At 37.0% G+C, this 24,085-nt stretch overlaps 3 protein-coding genes across 4 annotated transcripts; 1 reads left to right on the forward strand and 2 right to left on the reverse strand.

The window, feature by feature from the left end:
- Positions 1-1,171: 1,171 nt before the first annotated feature.
- Positions 1,172-3,019, reverse strand: LOC130459532 (uncharacterized). Its single transcript, XM_056826973.1, has 4 exons — positions 2,837-3,019; positions 2,217-2,451; positions 1,896-2,107; positions 1,172-1,795 (listed from the first exon to the last, which is right to left on the reverse strand). Exons 1-4 carry the CDS (start codon positions 2,891-2,893, stop codon positions 1,409-1,411), a joined length of 891 nt encoding a protein of 296 aa, XP_056682951.1. The 5' UTR covers positions 2,894-3,019; the 3' UTR covers positions 1,172-1,408.
- A 2,390-nt stretch (positions 3,020-5,409) lies between these two features.
- LOC110780845 (uncharacterized) lies at positions 5,410-12,577 on the reverse strand. 2 transcript variants are annotated; one of them, XM_021985149.2, is made up of 10 exons: positions 12,336-12,574; positions 12,188-12,257; positions 11,438-11,566; positions 11,279-11,342; positions 11,112-11,187; positions 10,506-10,590; positions 10,175-10,231; positions 9,102-9,218; positions 7,432-7,502; positions 5,410-5,889 (listed from the first exon to the last, which is right to left on the reverse strand). In XM_021985149.2, the coding sequence occupies exons 1-10, from the start codon at positions 12,446-12,448 to the stop codon at positions 5,475-5,477; spliced, it is 1,197 nt and encodes a 398-aa protein (XP_021840841.1). In that variant the 5' UTR covers positions 12,449-12,574; the 3' UTR covers positions 5,410-5,474. The 2 variants fall into 2 exon arrangements, with proteins under 2 accessions (XP_021840841.1, XP_056682433.1); XM_056826455.1 differs by lacking the exon at positions 5,410-5,889 and adding an exon at positions 7,769-7,817 and having other exon boundaries at positions 12,336-12,577.
- A 4,482-nt stretch (positions 12,578-17,059) lies between these two features.
- Positions 17,060-18,029, forward strand: LOC110780726 (protein FAR1-RELATED SEQUENCE 5-like). Its single transcript, XM_056841504.1, has 3 exons — positions 17,060-17,225; positions 17,400-17,624; positions 17,776-18,029. The coding sequence occupies exons 1-3, from the start codon at positions 17,060-17,062 to the stop codon at positions 18,027-18,029; spliced, it is 645 nt and encodes a 214-aa protein (XP_056697482.1).
- The last annotated feature ends 6,056 nt before the right edge of the window (positions 18,030-24,085 follow it).

The following is a 24,085-nucleotide window of genomic DNA, read 5'->3' on the forward strand; positions in this document are numbered from 1 at the left end:
CGAAGATCAAAGAGCAAACCAAATCATTGCATCTTTCCCAAGCTCTACACTCAACAGTACCATAATCTGGCTTGCTAATGCTTCCATCAACAAAACCTATCTTATTTTTAGCAGATAATGCAAGCATCATGGATCTTTTCCAACCAGTGAAGCCTTCACCATCAAATTTGAAAGAAACTAGTTGAACAGAATTAGCATCAGACGGATGAATGTAGTAAATGCTAGCAGGATCTTGATTCGGAGGCAACACTACACTTCTCCTTGAATCTCCATCATTCTCACCATCAATCGCCATTAGTTCAGATCAAGAAACTTAGTAGAATGCAGCTACAAACACTTTAGATTTTGATCAAATTTCCAGAACAAACACCAACTGACAATCGATTTTAATGAAGAACACACTTGTTTAGCTGAATTTAGGGATGAATTTGTGTAAGAATTTTGCGGAACTTTTCAGAAAACGAGCTAGGTTTATGAAGCCTGCTCTGATACCATGATAGAATGCAGAATTTAGGGAAAGAAATTATGTTGTATTAAGTTGAAATCAGCAGATTACAATATATATGGTAGCTAATAATCTAGAACCTTCTTAAGGTTGTTAGTACAAGCTCCTTGTATTAAGGGAGTTGGTTATAACTGCTGCCACATCAGCATGCTTACTCAGCAATGGTTGTTGAAATGATGCTGCTAATATAATGAACTAATCGTGCATAGACTTAGGACTTAAGCAAGTAATCTAACATCTTCCCCTCAAAACAAAAAAATGCTACATAATCTAGTAAACTTAAAAGTGGTTCATCAAAATCACAATCTTTAATTAGTCTCTATTTACGGAGTACCTAATTTGGTAATTGTGTGATTTCCTGTTTCCTTTAGCAAAATGTACATTTAGTGCATGTGTTATGTAGTTTGAGATTGGATTTCTTCATGGAATTACTATGCTAGCTAAGATAACATGTGAAAGGGGTGATAAATTAAGCTAGGTAGCAAAATTAATTATCACTGAATTAATTTGTCAAAAATAGGTTGCAGAATTATTGTCTTTCAAACTCATGGACAAATTCATGAAAAAAGAATTGAAGATTCTTAGGTGGGTTGTGTGCCCATTGTTAGTGATACAGTTATATAACTAAATGTTGCAACTACATTTCTGGAAAATTGAAGGTGAGTGAATCAATTTGTTGATATGATTTGCATACAAAAAGGTTCCATAATTCTGTACAAACATTTCGGATAATACCTACTTAACTGCAGTAATCTATTCACAGAAAAAAAGCATCATGCTTTCAAAAACAAATCATGTACGGTAGTCGGTAGATAACATTAGAAGAGTATGAAATCTGATAGAGACAGTAGGAAATTCAGGTACAAAATAGAAAAGAGACTAAGGTCCGAGCAGTGAACATGATCACCCGGGAAATTCTTGAGTGTTGTCATCTTGAGAAGCATTAGATTTCTCCTTGTCATCTTGTGTTTCATCTGCTTCTGTTGCTTCTTTATTTCTGTCTGTATTTTCTGCAGACAACCCTTCACCAGCAACTGTAATGAACGGCCCCTTTGACAGAACATTAGTACTAGAAGGAACTGCATCAACTGAAGGATTAGACTTATCTGATTTGACCATTTCGGTTGCCTGCCCAGCCGAATCACACCTTGTGTCATCAATTGCAATTTGTCCCTCTGATGGATTCATATTATTGAACCGAGTTTCCAGCAGTAAAAAGCGATGTTTGTAATCAGCCAATTCTGATTGCAACTCTTCAAACCTCTTCAAAATGTTGTTATTCATATCTATCTGCACACAAAATTAAAGTAGAAGAACCTTATTGTCCTTATTAACATACCGACTAATCGACTATACAGAAAATTGAGCGTGTGAAGAATCAAAAGCAGACCTGGAAATCCCACATAATATCATTCATCGGAAGGCTTTCATCAGAGGTATCAGATGGCTGTGTGTCACCTCTTTGAGATGACTGAAATATAGCAGCGGCCACTTGTGTCATAGGAGATGGTGTTGTGCCACTTATTTGGGATGACTGTAATAAAGCAGCGGTAACCTTTGCCATAGGATTTGGTGATTGCTGCATTTGTCGCACTAACACATCTTACCCAATACAGATGTATAAAATTATCAAAAGTAACTAGTTAGTAATGCAGGGAACAAATTGCCAGTATAACACAAACAAACAACTGAGGTTTTCAAGCATATATACCTGAATTTTCAAACAGATTACCAACATTAGGAATTGACCCCTGGCTTCCTGATCCAGTATCATTGGTATCACTGAAACGAAACTGTGGGGCTAGTGCACAAGTAGGGGAAGGATCAAATTCAGACAAACTACTGGAAGGAGCTCCCATTTCATGTTGTTCAAAAGAAGAAAAATTCAGGTCCAAGGCATATCTGGGTCTTTTCACACTACCTTCCTCATTATCTACCACATTCAACTGAAAAACACGTAAAATTAATCAACCTTTTATTAAGAAAGACTGGTTTTAGGTTGAAGAATATCACGATAATGTCAAATAATCACTAAACACAAATCCAATAACTTCATTTAAATTATTGAAGCTTACCATTTTCACACCAAAAAAATCAAACACAAATCCAATAAACAAAATCTAAACAGCCAAGTAATTAGAATAATAGAATCGAATACTGAGAGTTATACAAAGAAAAATATGATCATGAAACGCAGTTGAACGAAGCAATAAATTACACACATTAATTTATCTCTTGATCCGCCATTAGTAAAATAGTAAGTGATTCAGAAGATATAATCAATCAACGTAACCAAGGAAATAATTTAGAGAGTATCATTGAAAATCTTACATTAGAATGTCCATAGTCTTCTATCTTCTCCTTCATCTTCTTGTTTTCCTTTTCCATTGCAATTACAATCTTGATTTTTTTTTTGAGAGAGTATCTTGAAAATATTTGAATTTAAGGAGAATTGTCTTGCTTCTTTATTTTTGGAAAACAGAGGTTTAATTGTGTTTTGAGAGCAAGAGATTGAAAACCGTCTTTGGGCGGGAGAATATATATGTCGTGAGGTATGGATTGCAGTTATATTGCAATTTTAATTGGTGACGTACGGAATGTGATGCGATGTGTGGTGTACTAGTTTGGTGTGTTTAGTGTCCAACCCGATTATTTTGATTTATTTTTTCTGAACTTATCTGATATGAACTTAATTGAACTTATCTAAAGTTATTAGAAATTATCAAAACTTATTTTTGTTATGAATTGTACTCAGTCAACTCTTATTTTTCCTGAACTCATCTGAACTTATTTTTACAGAATTAAGTGAAAATAAGGTGAATAGAACAGGGCCTAATCGTTGAAACAAATTTTTCATGTAGTTTTATGCGATAACTTATTGTTTACCATTTATAATTTAATAAAAAAAATAGGGATGATGGGAGAAAGTTAATAAAATATTAGTGGGTCAATGACATGAAATAAAGTATGACCATTAAATTGGGACGAACGAAAAAAATTGCCGAGATTAAATTGTGAAAGACGAAATATGTCACTGACGCAGTAACGCTTTTGTTTGTTTCGCTTTAGTTCAAATAAGTTCAAAAAAATCAAGAATTAAAAAAGCTACGGAATAATTTTCTCTGTGATAGTGAACAATTTTAAACGAAGTCAACTTATTAATTAATTCGGGATGGTCCTAACTTTGGTGAGTATCTACATCTTAGAGCAATATCAGTGTCAAGTCTTAAGACTTGAATTTTGCTGAAATGTTACCTAGTCTTAAGATCAGACATATCATTTTGCAGCATTGAAGTGGGTTAAATAAAAAATAAAAGATAAATAAGATGCTATATTACTTGATATGCTTTAAATGAGTTTGAGTGGTGAATAGCTAAATTTTGATGAGTATAAAAAAAGTCTTAACAAAATTTAATTAACTAAATACTAGTGGAAAACTGACATGGCATATGAAAAAAGTCTTAAGATAAGACCCCCTTGATATTGCTCTTAAATATTTCTCACATTCACATGTTAAACCAGTTAATACTGACACGTGTCACATTTGTGATTTTATTTTTTATTTTTTCCTCATGAGAGGAGGTACAAAGCGAGGTAATGCCACACCCACCTACAATAGGTGGGTAGCTGTTTAAACCCCAATGCTATGATAATTCAATAAAAAAAGGTAATGCCACACCTCGACCATCATCCTCTAAGATGTACCACTAACTTCTAAGTTCTAACAGAATACTCCATCTGTTTCGAAATAATAATTACACTTTACCTTTTTCACGTTTACCAATGTAAATATTTTGACATTAATATCTCTAATTTTGTATTCATAAAATTTATAAAAAATTTGATATTCCGAAAGTACGTACAGGGACGAATCAAAGAAGACCTCACGCGACTCTATTTTTCTTCCCATAAATCACAAATGATAGTTAAATTGAAATTTGTGAATAGTGTCGAAGTCAAGTGTCCTCTATTAATATGAAACCAAGGGAGTACTATGTAAAATATTAACAAAAGGTCTTGCATGAACGAGGTGTACAATAAATTTATTGTATACCAATATAACTTTTACCCAATTTTCTCTAACTTTTACCATGTTTTATCTAACTTTTATATTATGAAAAAAAATTGATAGATAAACATTTTAAAGGGTTTAATAATTAATTTTATACATTATTATTACTTTATTAGCGATTTTGAAGAAACATTTATATTAAAATGAAATTTAAAAATATATAACTTTTATATATATAAGGGTAACTTTTAAGCATTTTACATTAACTTTAACTTCGGTGTACAATATTTATCGTACACCTCATGTAAATAAGAATTTGTGAAATATTAAGCCTATTGCTCTGAGCGATTCATTAATTAGCAAGTCAATCTGACACGCGATAAACATGAATGATCCTCACCTTCCGGTTAGCGTTTCTAAGCATGTCTGGAAGGTAGTTAATTTGTGAGTATGGACAGCTATGTCTCCATGGGTAAGGTAATTGTTTTGCACTACCTGAACACACGGCAAACTGTCGAATTGGACATCAAGTTGACTCAGTTAAAGGTTTTGTCCATGTTCTAGCCCCATAATTAGAGCCATCATTTCTGCTTTGAAGGCAATGTAGTAGCCACAATTAGCAGAATATCCAGAAACAAACCACCCCTCAAAAAGTCTATATTAATGGCACCTCCCCCAGCATGTCATGGGATACCCTTTGTCGCGCCATCACTATTCGAAATATAGCAGCCTTCTTGTGTTGTGGCGGATTCCATCTTTGTACGACTGAACCGAAGTTTATTGCTGACAAAGGAGAAATGACGAATTAACTGTTTTTGACACATTACTTTGTTGATTTTGACACACCTTTGTGTGATTCGATCACAAAGTGGGTGCACCAACATCACCTCTATAAGAACTCAAAATGCTTGCAAATTATTTAAAATCCTCAATAAAATTGAGCACACATTCACTAGTTCACTTGCTTGAATAAGATAGCAGCAACAAGTGTACATCTGATCTCTTATATGAGTCCATATAAGGTAACAAGTTAAACGGCCTAATTGATTCAGTCATATCCCTAACAAGAATATCATTTTGGCAGCACAACTTCAGAAAGCAATCGAAAGTATCAATGTTTCGTATCACCGAGGCAATAAGAGCTACCGGACCATTCACCACTTCTTCAATCAAGGTTTCCAAGGTTGCACCCTGTAATCTCTCTTTGTTCCAGACTTTAGAATCATTGTCTTTGGAATTTTCTTCTTTATCATTGACTTGGGCATTGCCATTCACTTTGCTGTTACTGGTTTTTCTTTGATTCAGAAGGATGGAAAGTACTCGAACAAGATGCGGGAGGCACGATGGATTATAGATTACATCAGCTCCCAAACTGCATGACAAGTACACAAAAAGAATTAGCTTAGGGTAAAATCTCACTTTTTAGAGACACAGGAGTCACATAATTATTCGTGACATGATGTTATTACTTGGAAGACAACAATACTTAGGGCATGCTTGGATTGAGGATTTGAGGGTAATGCATTAAGGAAGTAATAAAAGTCAAAACTAATAAAACAAGGTAAATTAAGGTGATGATGAGGGAATGAAGTGGTGGGAAAGAGAATAAGTTAGTGTTGGTAAGAAGAAAAGAAAAGAAAAAAAACAAATGGTATCCATTAAGCTCCAATATATCCAAGGACTTTGGATCTTTACTTCCAATTGTCCCATTCAACCTGCAGTCGGCATTTTTGGAGACTCAATAATCATCAAAGAAGTTTACCTGGCTCGAAAAACCAAACGTTAGCGATGTTCCTACATTTATATAACCTGCAAAGGCAATACCTGGCTAACTGCCTCGTCTACAAAAAGGGGTCCAATAATAACAGCATTGCCAACTGCCAAGAGACTTGCAGAAACAGCACTAACTAAAGTTGCTTCAGGAATCATTATGAATTCGGAGTTATCAAAATATATCCTTATTTGACATTATTTTTTCGCTTCCTAGCCATAAGAAAGGGCTCTGGTTAAACTCCTTGTCTTTTAACACTGTGGTTTAGCTTCCATATTATAATGTGTCTCTTTTTGGGAGCTTTGAGAATTGTTTTCCACGAAATGTTAACACCTTGAAAACTTGAAAAGGAACAAATAAGACAAGCAATTGTAGTGCCTGAAACACAAAATTCACCTCTAGATTTTATGTCAATCAATGACACCAGAATTAATGACTGCTTCCCAAGACATGCTGAATTAAGAAACTTGCAACTGGCAGTTTAGCTGAACCGCTGAACCTCTAGTAAGGCCTTCAGATCAAACCGGATATTATAAAGGGTTTTTTTAACATAGTGCCCTTCTTTTTTTAGTATGATGTCTCCCCTTTTCATATTACTACACAGTGCCCTGTACTTCAGGAACTATACGAGTTGCTGCTAATCAGTGCCATTAAGTCGCAATCAACTTCAATATTATGTTATCTAAAGTTTAAGAAACTTCTTCCAGACAATTTTTTCCCTATAAAGTGAAAATTACCCTCCAAATACTATTACCACATATACATTTCCCTCCTACACCAAAAGGTATCCGTTCCTCTAACTAGAAGAATACATGAATTTAAATTTCATGCATCCTCCTCAAAAACCAGTTTCCCAAAATATGTCCTTTAACAACATGACTTCCTCATTCATCCTAGCCTTCTCATTTTCATGATTTGTCCTTCTCCAAAAACTCCATTTCAATGATGCTGGTGTACACCCACATGAAGAAGCCCCTTATGATATTTTGGGAGATAGAAGTTTTAAGATTTACATAACTCAAAGGCTTACAACAAAAAATTTAGATAATATTGAAACCTAAAAAAAAAGGAAGAGAAAAACTTCCCTTAAGAGCAGAATATATCTCGTAATACTGTCATAAGAATAACAAATATAATTCTTACACAATATCAGGCTTGAATTGTTGAAGTTCACTCTCATTTGCATTTTCCCATGGAAGATGGATGCATTGCACCTGCAACAAATGGTAGGATAGATAATTGCTTCTTGAATGTATATTGTTACAAATTAAGTAAACAGCAATACAGCTCCTAGACTTCCCACTACAAGGGTGCTACAAAGTACAAACGATATATGATGAAAATCGCATAGTAATATTGCACACAATTACACGTCACCACTGTAACCATAACACCTAACTTGATAATTCAGTCTCCCATTCAACCTCTGGTTCTATTTTGTCAATTCAAAGGTTCAATAAAGAAGGACCAGAACTCGAACCTTAAAAGTTAATCGAATGAGAACTCTTTGCTTGATTTGCAGAGAATACCTTCGAAAGAAATTAAGGTTTTCCACATCAATATAAAGTCACTAGTTCATTACAGACTTACTACATCTATTATCTGTAAACATCAAGAAAACCAATTAGCAGACGATCCCCCATCCCTTGACTAACTTCCTTACAGCCCATCCACAATTCAAACTGGTTTTACCTGGAAATTGGTACACTTTGGAACATGGAATGCATACAGAATACATAATTCACAACTATTTCATTAAACCATTCCACAGGAGTACAAGCATATCACTTAGTTTGCACATTACAGAACAAGGTCCACCGGGGGGTGACCAGGTAAAAGAATTAGGTAAACTAACCTCAACACCCCCTTTGACACCAGGATCAAAGAGAAGCTAATAGAAAAGGAATAAAGAGCGCAAAGATCTACTATTAAGAGAAGAAAGTGTGCAATAACTAAAGGAAACTCCCATTCAATTAACAGTTAACTCTCAACTAAAAGTCCATATTTTTTTTTTCTAGTGTCCAACTTCTTTTTCTTTGGTTTGAGATAAATCTCAAAAGTACCTGGTACTGTGTGTTCTACTTTACAAGCACTTTTTTTTTTCTCATGCACCATCATGTCTACAAGCCTGAAACAGCACATTGATCATGCCAATTTTCAGCAATCAGCTGAATGTGAAAACAATGATACCGTAAAAACATCATAGATCATACAATCATACTTAGGTAATCCCAGAAGGCAACAACCCAAGAATTACGCAGCATTCTGTTTATGACTGACACAGCGATTTTATGATGTTCATGCCAAAGCCCATTCTTTCTGCACTTCAGTGTGTATCCTGACTTTTCGTTAAGATTAAAAAATTTGGATAAAAACCAATAGGAAATCAGGAACTGCTTTCAGTGAAGCAGTGCATGAGATAATAAGTAATCTCGACATCCATTTTGAAACATGGCATAAGCATCATAAATGGAAGAAGTATGTACTTTAATATAAATCGTGCTATTAAAACATAACAACTATGTTGAAGAACTCCTATTTCAATCACACGTCTTAGATGCCACACAGCACAAAGGGAGCACCTTAAAAGCTTATTGAAGCAACCTCACAAGCACTCAGTTAACTCTTATTGTTGATATAACCTCGTCACAGCAATACAAACCTAAGAACCTACGTCCTACTGAAGATGTATCAAGCATATAGATAGTAAAGACATAGATACCAACACGCAGGCTACATCTAGAGCATTAAGGCTTAAGAAGAGTACTTTTGAACAGGAAATGCTGCTGCCTTCAGAAACTCATTTAACTTACCATATATGGGCTACTTTTACTTCTATCTAAAGAAGTATCTAGATTTTCAACCTTATTCATTTCCAAGTTAAGCCTCAAATTTTCTAAACTTGATGCATCACCATCAGTCAGGATCACCTGCATTCAAAACACAAAATTGAAAATCAAATACTGAAAATAGAAGTGAAATCCTCTTTTGAAAAAGCTTTATCATGGGAAGGATCAACGTCTACGTCTAGGTATGAAGCTGGTTCAGAAGACCAAAAAGGCAAAAGGTCATCCTCAAAGACAGAAAGACAAAGAAGAGGTCGCAAAACTAGAAAGTTCCCCATTGTAAGCAATAGGTGTGACAAGATGAAAATTTTACAAGTTAAAAATAAAAAATACTACAAAAATATACACTATGCAGATGAACCAGAGAAACAACTGAAAAGATTGAAGAAACTGGGGGAAATAGTAGACAGGAAAAGAAAGAAAGAAAGAAAGGAAGAAAGAAAGAAAGAAAGAAAGAAAGAAAGAAAGAAAGAAAGAAAGAAAGAAAGAAAGAAAGAAAGAAAGAAAGAAAGAAAGAAAGAAAGAAAGAAAGACAGAACATTCTGTGAGTTTGAAAAACTGAAACTAATACGGAGTACAAGAAAAGTGAAGATATGTATAGTAGATGAAAACGCCACTAAGTTAGATTATCTGTTGTTTATTTGAAGGGATCCCATGTTTCAAGTTGGTTGGCCTTAAATAGATGTACTTTCTACTGCGAGGTAATCATTTTTGACAAGGCATAACAAATTTATGATTAAGAATCCAGAATCATTCCTAATAAAACAATAAACACTGAATAACTACTCCATTCGTGTCAAAGGGTTTCCCCCAAAAAAATTGGTCATGCCCTAAGCCCAAAGAATGAGAAAATCCGCCAATTAATTGAATATTTCATGGACTGGAGTCTAACTCCTCCCTGTCTAATAGAAAAATATAATGAACGAATGCACCTTGTAAAAGTAAAACTATGACAAGTAAACCTTTACCACAATCTATTCAAGATAAAGAACCATTTAAGAAATTCTTCTAATCAAGAAGGAATATATGATAAAACGAACCTGAGAGGCTGTAACATGCTTGAGGCAGACACCAAGCAAACCTACACCAGAACCAACCTGTTTGACATAAAACAAACAAAAAGAGCAAATTTATTATCACCACATGGCAATTTGCCATCAATATAAGTATACTCAAGTACTTGAAGTATCAAATTGCAGCACAGAATACACACAAAACTATTTTCTTAGATGATATATAGAACAGGCCTGCTTATGGCGAACGGAAAAGCATGCTAAAAGCGAGAGACTAATGCTGGTGTGCTAGTGTTATACTTATAGCAACTTTATCACCAAACTTCTCCAAAAGAAATACACCATGGCTATACTTCACCTCAAAACATGATTTCCTCGTAAAAACTTCGGGGCACGAAAGAATAAACTCGGACAGAAAAAGACTAGAAGGCCAAAGAGCACACCTACACATTATTTACACAATCAGCTTATCTGTAAAAAGCAAGTGATTTAAGTATGCTACAAGACTGTCCAAGCAAAGAGGGGGTGGGGGGGGGGGGGGGGGGGGGGGGGGGGGGGGTTAATCAGAACCACAAACAAGAACAAAGTAAACAAAAACAATATACTGAAGACAACAAGGCTTAGCTAATAATGCTCTAATAGTCTAACAAATCCGCAAGAACGTTTTGCATGTCACATTTGTTTTCCGCATTAAGATTTGGCCCATAGCATCAAACTAGATACATGCAATGCAGACCATTACAATATTTAGATTCACATAATGAGTTTCCCTCTGGAACAACGCATGATCTAAGAACAATACTTTTATTGTTGCATGAAAAGGAGAAATCAACACTGAAGACAAAAAACTCATAATTTCCTAGAAACCCCTCAAAAGTGTTGGCAATTTGGTCTATTTATGTTAAGAGAACATAATAGGGAAAGAAATCTCAAAAGAACAGAACGTATTGACAGAAAAACGTACCCAGTGTCCCCTTCAAGCATGTTGAGTGAACACTGCAATGGTACAACCATCTGCATTTGACCTGGGTGACTAGGAACTTGAAAATATGTCACCAAAGACAAGCGAGAATGTTAGCCAGACATTAGCTCACTAAAAAAACCCTCATGTTAATGGTTAAAAGTTCTTACCATCATGAAAAAAAAATGATATGCATTTCACTATCCATGCTTTTTCATTCCCCGGTGCATCTTCCTACGATTTAAAATCAGTAGTAGTACAACAAAACGATAAATGAAGGGCTTCCATGGAAAAATAACACTCCCACAGATAAATGAACAAAAACTGACCTTCAAAGAAACCATGTAGTGAGCATAACGTTCATAAAATTCATCCAACACATCACCCCCAGTTGATTCGACTTCATCAATGAGCTTCTTCAGAAATATTTTCAAGTAAGGTACATAACAGTTCTCTTCCTGCAATAATACAAGCAACCATGGATTTTGAAATAGCTAGATATTACTGTATCCACCAACTGTAAAACTTCTAAGCATCATTCAACGAATTTTCTTCCAAGTTCACTTGGTCCACTAGTCAATCAATGCACATTTTTAGAAGAAAAAAGAGAAATCATAACACGGGCAGTCAGGCGACTCAGGCACACCTCACTATCCATCTTTCCTTCTTTTCAGGCCAAATATAGTGCATCATGACAACATTTCCCAAAGGACCAAAACCACCCTCAGCAAGAAATTTCAGTATAGTGGCAAATTTGCTGGACATCCTCAAACGAATGCGTAAAGTCGTAAACCCAACAACCAATGATTCCCTTAGAATAACCTAATCAAACAAAACCCATAAATATCCCAGCTAAATGAATTATGTATTATACTCTCTTCGGCCGGATTGCCGGAATCAATAGTCACATTAATTCTTGAACTAGCAATGTGACACCTAGGGACGAATATAGTACAGGTAAAATACTGTAAATCATGCTAATTAACAACCAAAAATACCAAATTAACACTTAGCACAATATAATCTCAATCACAGTATGAATAAATCACAAGGGAACGAAACTAACAAAGATCACTTACACTATTGTTAATACAGTAAGCCCAAATGAACTGCTGCACATCCTCCGAAATAAAGCCACCCCCACATTTCCTAAACAATGAGGAAATCATTACAAGAATAGTACTACACAAGTTAGTTGCAATGGTGAAAAGGGTTTCTCTTTTTTACCTTGCTAAGGAAATTAAGGAATCAGATGGTTCCATCGCGAGAAAAGCTGAGACCAAATACTGCTTGTAAAGGTCCAGGTTCGCCATGTCGAGACTCTGGTGGTGGTTTGACATGTTTAATTCTACTGGAGAGACTGAGGCTGAGAGGGAGGGAGAAACACAGCAATTGGGGGCAAAGTTTCGGACTTGCACGAATGGTCAAATTGGGAGTTCAGGGTTCGGGGTTCGGGCTCGCGTTCGTCCGTCGGGTCGCGTAGGTTTAAACTTTAAGGGCTAGTATCAATTCTTATTTTTAGTTTTATGTTTTTAAAAATTAAAAACAGATTTTTGTTTTGATTTCTTAAGGCTAAGCCCGGGATAATTAGGGTCCGGGATAACTACCTTTATTCCCTTTCTTATTGTTTGTGAGACCAATTCAATCATTCCCTTTACCCCCTTAATTCCCCAACATCCCTCTACCATGATTCCCCACCCCACCCCACCCCCCCCCAAGGAATCACCCTAACCCCCAAATTCCTCTTCACCCAACCAACTTAACTACCACTTTGACCATCCTTGACCACCACACCATCACTTGTGCCGCCACCACCAAAACCCCCAAAACGCAGAACCTCCTTACAATCACCGAACCACCACCCAACACCACTCTACAACCACCGAAACCACCGTACAACAACCATACCACCACCCAACAACCTTCTACCGCCACCAAAACCATCATACCACAACCAAAACAACCCTAATAACCATCGAATCATCTTACCCAGCACAAAAATCAAGTATCCAACCCCCGAAATTGACCACAACTTTCCAAAACAAACCCTAATCTCGCCGGAAAACTAGATCTAAAAGAGAGATGAAAAATAGAGGAGAGAGAAAGAGGGGGAAGGGACGGGCGGTACTCGTTGCTTCGCGGTGGAGGAGGCACTCTGCAGTGGGAGGCGACGCTGGTGGGGAGACGCTGCGAAAACAATGAAACCGGTGGCAACAGGTGGTGGATGCGGCGGTTTTCGTGGAGATGCGGCGGGTGGGTAGACGGTGGAGTGGGGTGCGTAGGCGGTGGAGTGGGGTGGCGGTGGAGGGGGAAGGATGAAGTTCAGTGGTGGTTGTAGATTTAGGGAAGGGGTGGTGGGAAGAATGGGTTTCCTTTTAAATTTTGTAAACCAAACAACTTGTGATAATCTAGGGATTTCCTTTCCATTCAATTCCAAACGCTTTCTTGATTCCATTCCCTTTACCTCGTGTGAACCAAACGGCCCCTTAGTGTTTCTTAGGGCTTGTTCGGTATTAATTCTTGTTTTGAAACTAATATTTATCATAATTGTACTACTCGTATTGGAATTTGGAGTACTATAGATTATTATCATTTTTTATTACTCTTTCCACTATTGATTATTAGTCCCTCTTGGAATCTTGTCACTATTTACAATTGAAGAGAATTTTCTAATTTCTTTCCAATGCGTATCAAAATATATTTATGTGAGATCTTGTTTGGTTCGTCTCAATGTGTAGTTTAACAATATCAAATTTTTATATATATATATTTTTTAACGTACGTATTTGAAGATATTTACGTTTAAATATTGAGTTGAAACATATGAAAAAGTTAAAAGGTACTAACATTTAAGAACGGAGGGAGTATTATTTATGGAGTATTATGCCTACATCTATTGATCTACATGTCTGACTATAGTTGCCTAAAAAGGTGATTAACCTCACAAACAACATATCTGTAAGTCTATGAACGCCGCATGTATACTTCTTTGATTATCTCTATTTTATAAGTGAAGAGGTGGGGTTATTTTAGTAAATCCACTTTTGTTGTCCCCCTTATATTACTAAAATACCCTCCACACTTATATAATAGACGATATAATGACAACCTACCAAATTGGAAAAGCCCAAAGAAACATTTTAATCAATCTAGCCCCTTGAATAAATTCTTACCGTTTTAATCAATCTTTTTATATGCGTTCGGCTCTATCTAATTTATATGTTTCTTATATTAACACGCTTCATATTTATATTATATTTTTTTACATGTTATTTCAGGTTTATATGTAATAACACAAATCGGTTTCTTATATTCGCACGCATCGCCTGCGTATAATACTAGTTGATTAAGAAGGAGAGGACTCCGGATCCTCTATATTTCTAGGAAGCTCTACAAGGTAGAGTTGAGTAAATCTCAACCCTTGAAAGAAATCATAGCCTTGATGCCTTCACTATTAAAAATGAAATAAAAAAACATAAAAACTTCCCACCAAAATCCTACATAATACATTACTGGCAATTATTAAACTTCCCGCTAAGATAGATTACTAGCATTTTAATTCCCATCAAACTCTTCAACCCTAGACAAAAGGTCGATCTTTGCCTCTTTGGTCGCAATACATTGCACCATTTATATTCTTAAGGTGTACTATAAGTTTGAGAAACAATAGAAGGTGCTATCAGATTTCATTATCGCCAATTATCGATTATTGAACAATCTGGATGTATATTCAACTTTTTTTTTTTTTTACATTTTAGTAATTGAATGTAATATGAAACTGATTATTCATTTGTGTGTGTGTGTGTGTGAGATCACATTTGTTGCTTGATCAAACACCATTGTACTTTCATTATTATTTATTTAACATTCTACTAATTAATTGTGCTTATTTATGAGTATTATTTTCCACTTTTCCATACATGGTTAAATGGTTTGCATCTGTCATTCCCATGGTCTACATTAATTAGTTAGTTGTTTAGTCAATCAACCAAACAAACACTTTTATTTATTTAATTAATCATATTACGGAGTAATGCCGATTTTTTTATTTCCGTATAATGATGGATAATTTTACAGCAAATGAGTTCAGTGATAATGTAGATATATCAGAAAATTGGATTCCTTATATTGGTATGGAATTCGACTCGGTGGATCATGCTTGGAATTCTTGGTTAGAATATGGAGGGGAAGATGGGTTTTAATGTTCAGAAGCATTATGAGAACAAGAGTAATGACGGACAAGTGACTTCTCGAAGATTTGTTTGTTTGAAAGAGGGTTTTTGCATATCAGGCAAGCGAGATCATTTGACAACTAATCCTCCAGCTGAAACAAGAACTGGTTGTAAAGTTTGTATTATTATAAATAAGCTACAGGAAAATATCGTGTTCATGAATTTGTATCAGAACACAATCATGTTGTTCACTGTCCAAATACTTCGTACTTGTTGTCATCACAAAGGAATATAACTGAAGTACAAGCTGCTGAAATTGAACGTGCTGATGATTCTGGAATTAGGCCTAGAGCAACCCATGAATTCATTGGTTCACATGTTAGTGGATCAAACAACCTTGGCTACACCCTTCGGGACCATAAAAATTATCCACGGAGTAAGAGCCAAAGAGATTATATGTATGGGGAAGCCGGAAGTTTGTTAAAATACTTTCACTTACAAACGATTGAGAATCCTTCTTTCCAATATTCAATTCAATTGGACTGTGAAGAACAAATAACAAATATGTTTTGGGCAGATGCAAGGATGATATTGTATTATGCTTAATTCGGAGATGTTGTTGACTTTGACACTACATTTGGTACAAAAAAAGAGCACCGACCCCTCGGTGTATTTTTTGGTTTTAACCATTTTAGGGAGACAACGATTTTGGGTGCAACTCTTTTATATGATGAAACAACTGAATCTTTTAAGTGGTTGTTTGAAACGTTTCTAGCAACACATGGAAATAAGCATCCAAAGACAAATGTTCACTGACCAAGATATCGCTATGGGAAAGGCTATTGCAGAGGTGATGCCAAAGGTATGGCATGGATTGTGCACTTGGAACAACACAGAAAATGCAATCAAGCACTTGCTAATTTATGGATCATCTGTCGTTCAATAATTCAAAACTTGTATGTATGAGATTAAAGTAGAGGTGGAGTTTGAAAAGGCATTTGAAGCATCTCATGGGAAAGTGACAAAACAAAGTTGGTTAGATAGTGTTTATACCGTAAAAGAAAAGTGGGTAGAATATTACATGACCAATGTATTTTCTTTGGGGATGCGTAACACTCAATTGAGTGAAATCTTCAACAATGATTTAAAAGGTTTTCTGAAATGCACTATGCATATAATGCGTTTTTTCAAACAATTTGAGAGAGTCGTTGGGCTAAAGCGGCAAAATGAGACGAACAATGAGTTTGATTCGCGAGAACAACTGTCAAGAATTAAGATGCAGAGATCACCTTTACTTAGGCAAGTTGGCCAAATTTATACTCCTAATATATTTCGAAGCCTTTCTGAGTATGGTTGGTCAGCGACAGCTTATATAAGCAGCCTGTCAAAGGTCAACTAAGCAATGAAGGTCATCATCGTCAATTATCGATTATTGAACAATCAGGAGGTATATTCAACAATATTTTTTTCTTTTTACATTTTAGTAATTGAATGTAATAAGAAACTGATTATTTGTTTGTGTGTGCGTGTGTGTGTGATTGCATTTGTTGCTTGACCAAACACCATGGTACTTTCATTATTATTTATTTAACATTCTACTAATTAATTATGCTTATTTATGAGTATTATTTTCCACTTTTCCATACATGGTTAAATGATTTGCATCTGTCATTCCCATGGTCTACATTAATTAGTTAGTTGTTTATTCAATCAAGCAAACGAACACTTTAATTTATTTTATTAATCATATTAATACCGATTTTTTTTTTCCGTGCAATGATGGATAATTTTACAGCAAATGAGTTCAGTGATAATGTAGAGATATTAGAAAATTGGATTCCTCGGATTGGTATGGAATTCGACTCGGTGTATCATGCTTGGAATTCTTGGTTAGAATATGGAGCGAGGATGGGTTTCAATGTTCGGAAGCATTATGAGAATAAGAGTAAGGACGAACAAGTGACTTCTCGAAGATTTGTTTGTTCGAAAGAGGGTTTTTGCATATCGGACAAGCGATCATTTGACAACTAATCCTCCAGCTAAAACAAGAACTGGTTGTAAGGTTCGTATTATTATAAATAAGTTACAGGAAAATATCGTGTTCATGAATTTGTATCAGAACACAATCATGTACTTCACTGTCCAAATACTTCGGACTTGTTGTCATCACAAAGGAATATAATTGAAGTACAAGTTGTTGAAATTGAACTTGCTGATGATTATGGAATTAGGCCTAAAGCAACCCATGAGCCCATTGGTTCACATGTTGGTGGATTAAACAATCTTGGCTACACCCATCGGGACCATAAAATTATCCGTGGAGTAAGCGCCAAAGAGATTATATGTATGAGGAAGCCAGAAGTTTGTTAAAATACTTTCAATTACAAACGATAGAAAATCCTTCTTTCCAATATTCAATTCAATTGGACTGTGAAGAACAAATAACAAATATTTTTTGGGCAGATGCAAGGATGCTTATGTATTATGCTATGTAGTTTCCTTTGATACTACATTTGGTAGAAACAAAGAGCACCAACCGCTTGGTGTATTTGTTGGTTTTAACCATTTTAGGGAGACAACGGTTTTTGGTGCAACTCTTTTATATGATGAAACAACTAAATCTTTTAGGTGGTTGTTTGAAATGTTTCTAGCAACACATGGAAATAAGAATCCAAAGACAATGTTCACTAACCAAGATATCTCTACGAGAAAGGCTATTGCAAAGGTGATGGCAAAGGTATGGCATTGATTGTGTACTTGTCACATCACAGAAAATGCAATCAAGCACTTGCTAATTTATGGATCATCTTGTAAGGGAATACAGTCAAACATAATAACATGTGCGGAACAATCCCCAAAGCCAGGAAACATGTATAAAGCACAGATTAAGCAAACTTACATTCGAAGCGTGTTTTCCACAATAATCCGTCAACGAACACGAACAAAGAACTCCACTTGTCGTTCCTCTACTTGGTTCACCGACACGATCAGATCCGTCTTGATTATCGTAGCTTAGACAATTGATCAAGAGATTTGCTTTTTGGGATGAACACACTATGGAGGCACATAGAGAATTAGGGTTCTCTGTTTTCTCCTAGGGTTGTGTGTAATCTGAATTGTGATTGCAGTTAGTTGGAAATTAGGTCATAAGGTTATTTACATAACCTTACTACCCGACCAAGCCATAAGGCAAGGCCGGCTAGCAAGCCCGCGCAGCATCACACGGACACGCACAGCGAGCTGGGCCGTGGGCCGCGCTGCTGCTGCTATGTCGTGGTCTTGGCCCGCGCGTGCACACAGCTGCTCGGCCATGGGCCAACGCTGTTGTGTCGCCTTGCTTGCTTGCCTAGCGCGCGCGCCCATGGGCCTTGAGTGCTTCGTGCACTCGGCTCGTGGGCCGCTCCTCGTATCCGCGTTTAATATATTTCCGATATATTATTTATCGTTTCGTATACGACGAATCACCGTCGTACGATACGATTTATTCGTTTCGCCTAGCTTACAAATATTCGCGATACGATATACGATTCCGATGCAAGGTCGTATCGTATAATACGTTTCCAACTTAAATCCCGAAAAGCTATTAAATGAATTTCCGATTAATTTAATCCGGTGATCTGTTACGTGTCATTGGTGTGACCTTGTAGGTTCAGTCAAGAGTAAGTTGTGAGTTCAATATCCATTAGAACTCACTGATCGGAAGCATTGCTCCAGCTAGCTGTTCCGATCACTTGATCTTACTGAATTAATTGTTCGCAATTAATCTGAACCTTGGTATTAGACTTAATGCACCTTGGGTGAAGGACATATTTCCTTCAATCTCCCACTTGTCATTCAGACAAGTGTGCATCCAAATTCCTTTGTCGCTTAGTGTTACTTACTGAACATAAGGTAAGATCCAAGCCATCCTTATTAGGTCCAGAAGTGTTTCTCAGATTACAGAGTTCAATTGTCAAACTTTTGCAGAAGGTTAAGCCTAACCATTCTGAGCACGGCCATGCATTTTACAGTATCTAACTCTCCGAGAGGCCTTGTTACACAACAACACCATATCCTATCAAAGATAGGAGGACAATCAATTCTTGCAATCTATGAACACTCACTTTGATTCATAGTACGCCCAATAACTGCTTTTATAGCCTCCTTTTACGGTGCGACGTTTAGCTAGTATCAAAGCGAACTAATTCTCAAACGAGCAGACATAATCGCTCATGTTCTGAGGAATGGTTTCTAATCACCATTAATGAGAACTACCTATGACATGACTTTAATCTCTTAAAGCGTTCTCATGGTCAATCCGATACAAGATCCAATAAGTATCTATGAAAAGATTCTGACATCCAGTCACTCTAGTTCAAGAAACAGAACTAAGTAATCTACTTGCAATCTAATCTTCATTAGTCATTGGTCGTCCACCTTTCAATGACCTGGATTAGGGATCCTTTGTGACTTCAATATTCAAGTTCACTTATGGGTGTTTCTTTGCCAAAGAATCCATCTTGACATCCCATTTGAATGATTGGAATCACATGGACTTATCATTTAATTCTAAACCACAATTAAATGAATATGAAATAATAAATTTCATAAATATGAAATGGTTAAACCAATTGTTTTAAACATAGATCTAACAGATGTTCTAAAACAATACTTAGAAAATCAAAGCCATTCTCCAACATGCTTGATTCCCATGGTTGCTACATGTGCGTTGTGTTTCACTTGTGGCAACGGTTTAGTCAATGGATCCGCGACGTTGTCGTCAGTTCCAACCTTGCAAGTCTTGATTTCCTTTCTTTCAACGATCTCTCGAAGTATATGAAATTGCCGCAGTACGTGCTTGGACTTCTGGTGGCTCCTAGGCTCCTTTGCCTGGGCAATGGCTCCGCTATTGTCACAATACAAAGCCACTGGTCCTTTAATGGAGGGGACAACACCAAGTTCTTCGATGAACTTCCGAATCCAAACAGCTTCCTTTGCTGCTTCTGAGGCAGCAATGTACTCGGCTTCAGTTGTAGAATCCGCAATAGTGCTTTGCTTAGCACTTTTCCAGCTTACTGCTCGGCCGTTGAGGCAGAACACAAACCCAGACTGTGATCTGAAATCATCTCTGTCAGTTTGAAAGCTTGCGTCCGTATAGCCCTTAACAATCAACTCATCTGTACCACCATAAACCAGAAACTGATCCTTGGTCCTTTTCAGGTACTTTAGGATGTTCTTGGCAGCAGCCCAATGCGCCTCACCTGGTTCTGACTGGAACCTGCTCGTTGCACTGAGTGCGAACAAAACATCCGGCCTTGTACAAATCATAGCATACATGATGGATCCAATAGCCGAAGCGTATGGAATTCCACTCATCTTTCTACGCTCATCAGATGTTTTGGGACACTGATTCATGCTTAGATATACGCCATGTGACATGGGTAGATGGCCTCTCTTGGCTTCCATCATATTGAACCTAGCTAGCACTTTGTCAATGTAAGTGCTTTGGCTTAGTCCAATCATCCTCTTAGATCTATCCCTATAGATCTTGATGCCCAATATGTACTGTGCCTCTCCTAAGTCCTTCATTGAGAAACACTTCCCGAGCCAAGTCTTTACAGACTCCAACATAGGAATGTCGTTTTCCAATAAGCAGTATGTCGTCAACATACAAGACTAGGAATGCAATTTTACTCCCACTAACCTTCTTGTATACACAAGATTCGTCCTGATTCTTGATGAAGCCAAACTTGTTGACTGCTTCATCAAATCGTTTATTCCAACTCCTTGATGCCTGCTTTAGTCCGTAGATGGACTTCTTAAGCTTGCATACCTTTCCTTGGTTCTTTTGATCGACAAAACCCTCCAGCTGTGTCATGAACACAGTCTCTTCAAGAACACCGTTCAAGAAGGCAGTTTTGACATCCATTTGCCATATTTCATAGTCATGAAAAGCGGAAATCGTAAGGATTATCCGAATAGACTTAAGCATCGCGACTGGAGAAAAGGTTTCATCGTAGTCAACGCCGTGAACTTGACTGTAACCTTTTGCTACCAATCTAGCCTTGTATATGTATACAATTCCATTTTTGTCTTTCTTCAATTTAAAGACCCATTTGCATCCGATAGGTGTGAACCCATCCGGCAAATCAACCAAATCCCAGACTTGATTTTCAGACATGGAGTCTATTTCAGATTGCATGGCCTCTAACCATTTAATGGAGCTTGGGCTCGTCATAGCTTGCTTGTAAGTTAAAGATTCATCACTATCCAATATGAGAACGTCTAAGTTTTCAGTCAAGAGGACGCCTGTCCATCTGTCCGGCTGAAAAATAGTTTTATTTGACCTACGAGGGGCAACAACGTTTTGAGGAACTACTCCCACTGGCTCTTCTAAAGACCTTGGAGGTTCATCAACTTGAACTGCTTCTAAAGAGTTCCGAGTTCGTTGTTCGTCTCGAATCTCTTCGAGGTCTATTATTCTCCCACTTGTCAATTTGGAAATATGATTTCTTTCCAAAAAGACACTGTCACGAGCAACGAATACCTTGTTGTCTGACTGGTTGTAGAAGTAATACCCCATAGTTTCTTTTGGATACCCAACGAAGAAACATTTGTCAGATTTAGGTTGTAGCTTGTCCGAAATTAATCGCTTGACATATGCTTCGCAACCCCAAATCTTCAGAAAAGACAACTTTGGAAGTTTCCCAGTCCATAATTAGTATGGAGTCTTTTCAACAGCTTTTGACGGAGCACGATTCAGTGTGAGTGCTGCAATTTGCAACGCATGTCCCCAGAACTGTAAAGAAGTTCGGCCTGACCCATCATTGACCTGACCATATCGAGTAAGGTCCTGTTTCTCCGTTCCGACACTCCATTCCATTGAGGTGTCCCCGGAGCAGTCAATTCAGAAAGAATACCGCATTCTTTTAGATGGTCATCAAACTCGTGGCTAAGATATTCACCTCCTCGATCCGATCTTAGAGCTTTGATTTTCTTGCCATGTTGATTCTCTACTTCATTTTGAAATTCTCGGAATTTCTCAAACGATTCAGACTTGTGCTTCATTAAGTAAAGATAGCCATATCTACTGAAGTCGTCCGTAAACGTTATGAAATAGCTGAACTCACCTCTAGCTTTCGTACTCATAGGCCCACATACGTCCGTATGTATTAGCCCTAGTAGTTCGCTTGCTCTTTCTCCCACCTTTGAGAAAGGTTGCTTTGTCATTTTGCCAAGTAAACAAGATTCGCATTGATCAATCTTCTCTAAGTCGAATGATTCTAGAATTCCTTTCCGTTGAAGTAATTCCATGCGCTTTATGTTTATATGGCCTAATCGACAATGCCACAGAAATGTGAGATTAGAATCACCAGTTTTAGCCTTTTTGGTATTTATGTTATAAATGTGTTTGCTCGTATCTAGCACGTAAAGACCGTTTTCTTGTTGTGCTGAACCATAAAACATTGCATTCAAAGCAAAAGAACAACTATTGTCTTTAAATTGAAAACTAAAACCTTTAGAATCCAAACTTGAAACGGAAATGATGTTTCTGGTGATACTAGGAACATAGTAATAGTTTTCTAGTTCCAAAACAAACCCACTAGGCAAAGAAATAAAATAAGATCCTACGGCTAATGCAGCAATCCGTGCTCCATTTCCCACGCGTAGATCCATCTCGCCTTTATCAAGCTTTCTACTTCTCCTTAGTCCCTGTGGATTGGAACATAAGTGTGAGCCACAACCAGTATCTAATACCCAAGAAGTAGAATTAGCTAGATTACAATGTATAACATACATACCTGAAGTAGAAGCAACGTCCCCGTTCTTCTTATCTTCCTTCTTCTTCAAGCAATCCCTCTTCCAATGCCCCTTCTTCTTGCAGTAGAAGCATTCAGAGTCGGCAGGAGAACGAGTCGCCCTTTTCTGTTTACCAGAACCGGCGCCATTGGACTTGGATGAGGGCGAAGCCTTGCCCTTACCCTTCTTGCCCTTGTTCTTGCCTGATTTCTTGAAGTTCTTGCCCTTACGCACCATAAGCATATCATGCTTATTCTCTTGCTTGAGCGTCTTTTCAGCGGTTTTCAGCATACCGTGAAGCTCAGTAAGAGATTTCTCCATGCTGTTCATGTTGGAATTCAACTTGAACTGATCATAGCCATTATGAAGCGAATGGAGAATGATGTCGATAGCCATTTCATTTGAGACGTCAGAATCTAGAGCTCTCATGTTCTCAAAGAGTCCAATCATTTTAAGAACATGTGGGCTCACTGGTTCTCCTTTCTTGAGTTTAGTCTCAAGGATCAACCTCTGAGTCTCGAATCTTTCGATTCTGGCTTGGTCCTGAAACATGTTCTTCAACTCCGAGATGATTTGGTAAGCATCCGAGTTAATGAACGTTTTCTGAAGTTCAGCACTCATGGATGCAAGCATCACACATTTGACATCCCTGTTGGCCTGAATCCAACGATTAAGGGCAGCTTGAGTTACCTCCGGCCTAGCCTCTTCCGGTAACTCTTCCTCAAGGACATATTCTTTTTCCTCATGCATAAGAACTATTTGTAAGTTCCTCTGCCAGTCGAGGAAATTGTTGCCATTCAACTTCTCTTTGTCGAGAATTGAACGCAGGTTGAAAGTGTTATTGTTTGCGGCCATTTTTCATTACTACAATCGAAAAGAATTTGCAATAATAAATAACCATTCATACAATTCAATAACTTTAAAATAAAAGCAAACATGCAATCATTAAAGCTATTAAAACATTTCATTCATGCAAAAAGCAAAAACATGGTCCGAAATGAATGAAACGATTCCAAGACCCCAAAA

Source organism: Spinacia oleracea, chromosome 4 (assembly GCF_020520425.1).
Source record: "Spinacia oleracea cultivar Varoflay chromosome 4, BTI_SOV_V1, whole genome shotgun sequence".
Classification (NCBI taxonomy): Eukaryota; Viridiplantae; Streptophyta; class Magnoliopsida; order Caryophyllales; family Amaranthaceae; genus Spinacia; species Spinacia oleracea.

Bases quoted from the DNA above. Each gene is read 5' to 3' on its own strand.
- LOC110780726 (XM_056841504.1), top strand. From the start codon at position 17,060: ATGGATAATTTTACAGCAAATGAGTTCAGTGATAATGTAGAGATATTA. The intron at 17,226-17,399 runs GTAAGGACGAAC...AATTTGTATCAG, and splicing joins GAAGCATTATGAGAATAAGA to AACACAATCATGTACTTCAC. The intron at 17,625-17,775 runs GTATGAGGAAGC...TATGCTATGTAG, and splicing joins AAGCGCCAAAGAGATTATAT to TTTCCTTTGATACTACATTT.
- LOC110780845 (XM_021985149.2), bottom strand. From the start codon at position 12,448: ATGTCAAACCACCACCAGAGTCTCGACATGGCGAACCTGGACCTTTAC. The intron at 12,258-12,335 runs GTAAAAAAGAGA...CTCATTGTTTAG, and splicing joins TCCTTAATTTCCTTAGCAAG to GAAATGTGGGGGTGGCTTTA. The intron at 10,232-10,505 runs GTGAAGTATAGC...TATGTCAAACAG, and splicing joins CGAGGAAATCATGTTTTGAG to GTTGGTTCTGGTGTAGGTTT.
- LOC130459532 (XM_056826973.1), bottom strand. From the start codon at position 2,893: ATGGAAAAGGAAAACAAGAAGATGAAGGAGAAGATAGAAGACTATGGA. The intron at 2,108-2,216 runs GTATATATGCTT...GTATTGGGTAAG, and splicing joins TAATCTGTTTGAAAATTCAG to ATGTGTTAGTGCGACAAATG. The intron at 1,796-1,895 runs GTCTGCTTTTGA...TTTTGTGTGCAG, and splicing joins ATATTATGTGGGATTTCCAG to ATAGATATGAATAACAACAT.